Source organism: Triticum aestivum, chromosome 7A (assembly GCF_018294505.1).
Source record: "Triticum aestivum cultivar Chinese Spring chromosome 7A, IWGSC CS RefSeq v2.1, whole genome shotgun sequence".
NCBI classification, from domain to species: Eukaryota; Viridiplantae; Streptophyta; class Magnoliopsida; order Poales; family Poaceae; genus Triticum; species Triticum aestivum.
This window is the reverse complement of record NC_057812.1, coordinates 93718717-93726060: the sequence shown is the minus strand read 5'-3', so window position 1 is coordinate 93726060 and position 7344 is coordinate 93718717. Positions and strand designations below refer to the sequence as shown.

The window sequence follows — 7344 nt, the reverse complement described above, 5'->3', positions numbered from 1 at the left end:
TCTGGATTTGTCTCTCCTTTCTCTTGACGTGTAATTCAAATTCAGATACGATTTTTAGTGTCGTAGACACATCTTTTCCGAAAATCCACAAAAATAAAACGTTTTTGAAACATTTAAATCGATATTTTTTAAAATATACGAGCTCAGCTTGGGAGCATGTTATGAACGAGCGCACCAGATACTCCCCTTTGATCCATGCAGCGTGTTGGTTCACTAATATAGGCCCTGTTTGGATCATGAGGTTAGAGCTAATTTGGGTTAGTTGGAGGCTTAAATAACCTAAAAATATCCAAACATGAAGGATTAGAGTGGGTTAGTTCCATCTAACCCAACTATCCCAGTGGAGAGGTGCTTATTTGGATTAGAGTGGGTTAGAAAATAACTCTAATTCTAACTATGTTAAAGTATCCAAACAGGGCCATAGAGTGACAGTGCTTCTCATGAGACGTGGGTGGGAGCGTTGAAGGCGGAGGGGCTCGGTGACGAACCGAAGACACACGAGACATGAATTTTTTAGAACGCTGCCCCGCCATCCAAACGTCATGCCCGGACGAAAGCCTGGGCAATGGCACATGATCCTCCGTGCATTCTCGGCTCTCGCTCTGGGAGTGTCGTAGGCCTGGCACGGGCCAAAGGACGGCAATGCTTGCGATAGCTTCGCCTCGAAGGCTGGCTGCAGCGGCATGCGTCGCATTTACTGGCTTTTCCTATTTTTTGCACCTGACCGATCAAGACCTCTGGCCGTAGCCTGTAGCCCAGCTCGTGCTGGTAGGCTGGTTGATTCAAGCAGCGCTTGTATGCATCTAGACGGTGCAGACACCAGGGCCAACGGTGATACTTGATGCGTGTGCAAGGTCGTGTCCGAGGTGCCACCGCTCTACCCTAGGGACTATCGAGAACAAGTTGAAGAGGGTGCCCACCCAAGTTTCGTAACTGGATCACCGCCTTGCTTCATACGTCCTCCTCAAGGATATTGCTCAACGGAGTGGTCGGTCCTCCGATCCTGCATGCATGCGGCCTTCGACAGGGGACCCTATCTCACCGTTACTATTTGTCATCGCGATTGACCCGCTGCAGAAAATTCTCAACCTTGCAACCACCCATGGTCTCTTCCATAAGATTCGAGGACGGAGGGCAATATTCCGCACTTCCCTCTACGCCGATGATGCGGCGGTTTTCATGGCCCCTATCAAGGAAGATATTGAGAATCTCTCAAAGGTGCTCACCTGCTTTGGCAACGTGTCGGGCCTATGCACCAACTTTCAGAAGAGCTCGGTTGTCCCAATTCGTTGTGTGGCTATTGATCTAGATGCGATTCTTGCTAGCCTGCTTCGGAAAGGTTGCCTTCCCCATCAAATATTTGGGTCTACCACTTTCGGTTTGGCAGCTTCGGAAAGGAGACTTCCAATTCCTTGAAGATAAGGCGGCGACACGGCTTGTGCCGTGGGATGGGCTGAACATTACGACCATGGGGCGATGTGCTCTTGTCAAGTCAGTCCTCACTTCGCAGCTAACCTACCACATCATCTCCCTCAACCCTCCTGCCAGCACACTTCATAACTATAACAAGATCCAGAGGGCTTTCCTTTGGGCGGGCACGGACAAGGCCACCGGGGCCAAGTGTAAAGTGAATTGGCGCAATGTTTGCCGCCCAACCGACCTTGGGGGCCTTGGTGTCATCGACCTCACCAAGTTTGCGCGGGCGCTACGACTTAGATGGCTATGGTTCGAATGGAAGGACCCAACTAAGATGTGGGTTGGCCTTGACAACCCTTGCGACAAGATGGACCGGGCTCTCTTCTACGCGTCTTCACACATCATCATTGGCAATGGGGCCCGTGCACCTTTCTGGGATTCACCTTGGATCAATGGGGTGGCGCCCTTGGACTTGGCACCGCTCATTTTGGATATCTCCTCGAGAAAAAAGTGGAAGGTCCGAGAGGCCATGCATGGCGATGCTTGGCTTGAAAAAATTAGGTTACCCATGGACTGGACAATGGAGCACATTACACAAATTGTGACTCTTTGGGCTCGCTCTCGGTATATTCACCTTGTGGACGGAATCGAAGATGACATTATATGGAAGCATACGACAAGTGGTCACCACTCCGTGACCTCGGCATATAAGGCTCAATTCCTTGGCGCCACGCGATCACCCACGGGGCAGACGATCTGAAAGGTCTGGGCGCCCCCAAAAGTCAAATTTTTTGCATGGCTTGCAACTCAAAACCGACTTTGGACGGCGGATAGGCTCCAGAAGCGAGCTTGGCCAAATTGTGGTTTATGTCCTCTTTGCAAGCAGACTAATGAAACGGTGGATCACCTCTTCTTCAAGTGTCGTTTCACTAGGAGACTTTGGGGCATGATCAAGGACTGGCTTGGGCTAGACGGCATGGACACTTCTCGCTGGAATGAAGAGCGCTCCATCAAGGATTGGTGGATCAACATGTCCGAGAAAAACGTGGCAAATCGGAAGGCAATGGCAACCCTCACCATGTTGTCTTGCTGGACTATTTGGTGTGAGCGAAATGCTAGGGTGTTCCAACAAAAACCGACGCTACCATCCATCATCTTTGGTAGCATCAAGAATGAGGCTAGGCTTTGGATCGCCGCCGGCGCGAAACACTTGGGAAACATCATGCCGCGAGAGTAGAATCTATGTATCTTATCTTGCTTTTCTGTTGTAAAAGCAACTCTAAACTTCTTCTTAATTAATGGATGAGGCAAATCTTTTGCCTCCGTTTCGAAAAAAAAAGAGAACAAGTTGAAGGGAAAAAGATTTGTTGCTGATCAAGCTGCCCGTGCGAGCTGTCTGTGGGAAGAGAGACCGACGAGTCATGTGCGAAACAAAAGAAAAGGAATACTTTGCCGAGTGTACAAAAGTTAAAGAGCGCATGACTTTATCATGACACGACATCGTGATCGACCCGAGCGTGTCCCAAGAGCATCTTCAGCTGTTCGGCTCCGCAAAAGCGTTTTTCGAGCAAAAATAGCGCCTCCTAAGGCATCACCGGCGGAATTTTTGACATGGGAGGCCGATTCCCAGTTGCAAACGCAATGGCATAAGGACAGAAATGTTTCGCTGCTGCTCCAAAACCATATGGGATTTCCCTTTGATAATCTCTTCTACGCTTGATGAGATTTGGCAGAACGTGCTATAGTAGCTGCTCAGAAAAGAACTTGACACTACAGATTTTCCATGAGAGAGTTCATTCCAGAGATGCCATATGCGCCGTAGCACCATGCATGATAATCAAAGTGCCATATGCAGAAAAAAATACACCGAATTATCGTACGCACAGTAATATCGAGCAATTTTTGTTTGTGATGCAGTGAATATCGTCCAGTAATCACAATATCAGCCTTTAAATCGACTTTACACCGACCCTTCAAAGTAGTCCACCAGCCTGCTCATATCTCTGCTGTACTCCAACAGCAGGCAATGAAAGACAGAGACCAACACCCTCGCGCCCATGAGTTCTTCCTCCCCTTCCTCCGACCCGGACTACCAGGTCGCCACCTCTGACCTCGACGATGACGCCGCTACCGCCGTCCTACCTAAGCGCCCCGACGCCGAGGGCTTCGTCTCGTCCATGCGCTCGCCGGACGACGTCGACGCCGTGTGCAAGAAATACGGCATCCCGAGGGACCACTACACCGCGCGCCCCGCCGGCGATCTGCGCGCGTGCTCGCCCCCGCCGCCGGGGTGCGTCTGCGTGTACGCGCACGCGCTGGAGGCCGGGATGCGCGTCCCGCTGCACCCCTTCTTCTGCGAGGCGCTCGCCCACTTCGGCATCGCGCGGACGCAGCTCGCGCCCAACACGTGGCGCATCATGGCGGGCTTCCTCGTGCTCTGCCGCTCCGCCGGCGTGCCGCCGTCGCTCGCGGTGTTCCGGCGTTTCTTCGTGCTGTCCGTCCTCAACCACAGGCTGTTAGACGAATAAACTGTGGCTCGGCCAAGGCGTGTCGGGCGCGCGTACGTGCGGGTGCCAGACGAGCCGGGCATAGTCAGGGCCGTAGCTGCGTGAGTGTGTGTAGCAGCACGTGTACGTGCGCGTGTGTGAGCTTGTTGCCGATGGAGCCGGAGGAGAACGCGTCCAGGGCTGTTGGTGGCCGCGTCGTCCGCGTACGGGCGCGACGGGAGCGCAGGCCATGTATGGCGTGGGACGTGGGATGTGGGCGACTGGGAGCGCCGTATAGAGCGGCGTGGCGTGCGTACGAGCGCACGTATAAAGGCTCGCTAGCCTCTGTGTATCGGCAGATGGTGTTTAGTAGTTGAGTTTGTGCTCAGGAAATAAAACTAAGTGGCCGTTCGTGCGGCCGGCGGCGTTCGTGCGCCGGGCAAAATCCTGCTGTGTCCTACTCGTTCTTCTTTCTTCTACCTCTGTCCAGCTGTGAGAGAGGGCTAGCTAGGGCTGCGCCAACACAGACGCAAGAAAAGATGGTACTACTTCCAACCCAGGTTCAAGGACAACTCCGGCTTGCGCTTCACGGGGTTGCCGGATTCCATCTGCGGCTGGAAGCGCGGGTTCTTCTTCCTCTCCTCGCCGACCCCGTGGCCCTGTCCCGTGGAGTGGGCCGAGCCGTCCAAGTGCTCCTTCGAGGACCCGGTGCTTACAAACGAGGAGCAGAAATCCGTGGCGAAGCTGTTAGGTGCTAACGGTGGCGCCGCCGTTGATATCAGGACGTGTTTGTGCGACAGCAACCTTGCCGCTGCCGTTGTAACTGCAGCAACCTTGCCGCTGCCGTTGTAACTGCTCGTACAAGTGCCAGCTCTCAAGGTAAACGCTGAAATCCCCCTCATCCCCAAGTTGCGTGCAGCGGCTGATCTTACTCTTACTCTTGTTATTTAGGGATAGATTCCGCCGTCTACGACATGATGAAAACCATGCTGGCGGAGAAGATGGCCCGGCAAGCGTCGGCATCGGCAAAGAAGGTGAAAACCGAGCCAGGGTCGTTGCCGTTGTGCGGGAAGAAAGGGAGCCTGGACGAGGCCAACGACGAGGAGGGTCGTCCGCCTTCTTCTGACGCTCCACCTGCCGCCCGTGGCTACTCGGTGCCCACCAGCGTGTGCTCGCCACTGCCGGGAGTCTCGCGGCAGCCACAAGACTTCGCCGACAGACACGGAGCACATTGGGAGGCTGCACGGGAGCTGTTGCAGGATGCCGTCGCCCCACCGCAGCAGCGTGTGTTTGCGGCCAACGAGCCATCAGATGTCGTCGCGTCGAGCTACGTAGCGATTCTCCAGGTATGCCAGAGAACGCTGTGTCAAGTTCAAGCTCTTCACTCGCAGGAATCAGGATCATGTCTGGAGTCCGGCCGTTAACATTATTTGCGCGCAGGCGGCGAATTACATGTCGTTCTCATTGGACTACGCTCTGGAGCTGGAAGAGAAGCTGTTGGCGCGGGACGCGGAGATCGCCGCGCTGCAGAAGCAGCTGAAGGTGCGGCAGAGGTAGTCCAGGAGCACTGAGCGCCAGAAGAGTTTCGAGCGGTGGAAGGGTAGCAGGAGAGCGACACGGAGGACATGGGGCGCACCGCGGATCTTTTCCTTGCTTCGCCACTCTGTGATCGAGTGATCCGTTTCCTTGCTATACGAGACTCGTTATCTAAGATTCAGTGACCTCTGGAGTGCTTAAGCGGTATCACCATTCAAATTTCTCAATATCTTTCCATAAACTAAGAAAACCTACCAATTGTCATCTCTGGCAGTTTAAGAAAGCTTATGATAATTCCGCCGTCTCAATTCGTCTTTTGAATTGACACTAACAATGAAGGGAAAAGAAAAGAAGGATTCAAGTTTGGGACATGGAGCTTCTACTTGCGAATTCAAATGCTACCTTATAAACAGTAAAAATAGTGACAAATATAGCACACCTGATATGTTTTGTCAACAAACATTCATGAACTGTCTACATAGACATTCCTAAATCCTCTGGAAAAAAGTCAATGCTCCAAAAACACTTTTTTTCAAGCATTTTGAAGAAATGGTTGTTTTCCAGAGCACAACCAAAAAATTCTTCACGGAAATTTGCATGTATGTAGAAAATTCGTCAATGTTTTGGACAGAAAACATAGAATTTTTAATATAATTATTATTTGGTTTGATTTTACTATTCAGGAGGGAGCATTTGAGCTTGCTAGCGGAATGACACTTTCGTTCCAGTTTGCCACTACTTGGACTCCACTTGGATTTTCAGAGGAGAAAAGAGTCACAGAATTCAACATTTAGCTTACCACTCTCATTTTAAAGCGTCAGTCTATGCATCAATTGACAAAGAATTCAACATTTAGCTTACCACTCTCATTTTAAAGCGTCAGTCTATGCATCAATTGACAATCTTATTTTTTAACCGTGGACATTTTCCCAAAATGCTTTACTCAAATGAGGGAGTAAGGGACAAAGTAACATATGTATTCCTTGGACGAAGGATGTTTGTTTTCCCTTTCTAAAAAGGATGACACATGCATAAAGTTTTTGAATACTCCTTGAGTATCGTCTACGAAAGCGAAGTGTGCTTGCCCCCCCCCCCCCCCCCCACACACACACACACTCACACACACACAACATCATCCATTGTATTTCCTCCATTGTACTCCCTCCGTTTCGAATTACTTGTCGCAGGTATGGATGTATCTAGATGTATTTTAGTTCTAGATACATCCATTTCTGCGACGAGTAATTTGGAATTGAGGAAGTACTATTTGTGTTGGGTGCTTCATGTGACTTGTGTGCGGGCGTACATGTAAATTATGTGTTGGTCCTGATCCATGAGAGGGTGAGAGTATCCAATGCTCTCATTTATCACCATCCTCCCGAATTAAAAAATCAAATTAAATATTTCAGAAATTTTGAAACATTTCATGGATGCCGTAAGACATCCGTCTGCGACCCCTACAAGCTTCAGATCAAAATTCATTTCACACATGGAGAAAGAAAAGGAGAATTCCATGTGCTTGCACTGTCAAAAAAATTAAATATTGTGAACCAACATGTAGTTAGATGGTTAGGAGGCTGTCCTTACTCCTTAGTCTATTATAGTTGAGTTCTTAGACTTGACACTGATTTTGTATTTTTTTTGGATTCATTTTTGATCTTTCGACGATGTACATTTACTAGGAGACATTCGCGTCGATCGTAAAGACGTTCGTGACGACTTGTTAATCTTAAATGATGAGCCGGCTCAGTCTCTCGGAGATGCTCACATGGTAGAATGATTGGGCGTCGTCCACGAGGGTGGTTTCGCAAGGATCCTTTGGCGTTGCGTAGGGGCGCCGTTGTGGTCTCTGTGAACCATGCGTAAGAAGATTACTATTGAACACAAGTTGCCTTCCCATCCTGCT

The 7344-nt window shown here is 50.4% G+C and overlaps 1 protein-coding gene across 1 annotated transcript; it reads left to right on the top strand.

The window, feature by feature from the left end:
* The first annotated feature begins 3412 nt into the window (after positions 1-3412).
* On the top strand, positions 3413-5728 carry LOC123150859 (uncharacterized). The gene is made up of 3 exons (XM_044570674.1): positions 3413-4781; positions 4854-5248; positions 5343-5728. Exons 2-3 carry the CDS (start codon positions 4877-4879, stop codon positions 5457-5459), a joined length of 489 nt encoding a protein of 162 aa, XP_044426609.1. The 5' UTR covers positions 3413-4781; positions 4854-4876; the 3' UTR covers positions 5460-5728.
* The last annotated feature ends 1616 nt before the right edge of the window (positions 5729-7344 follow it).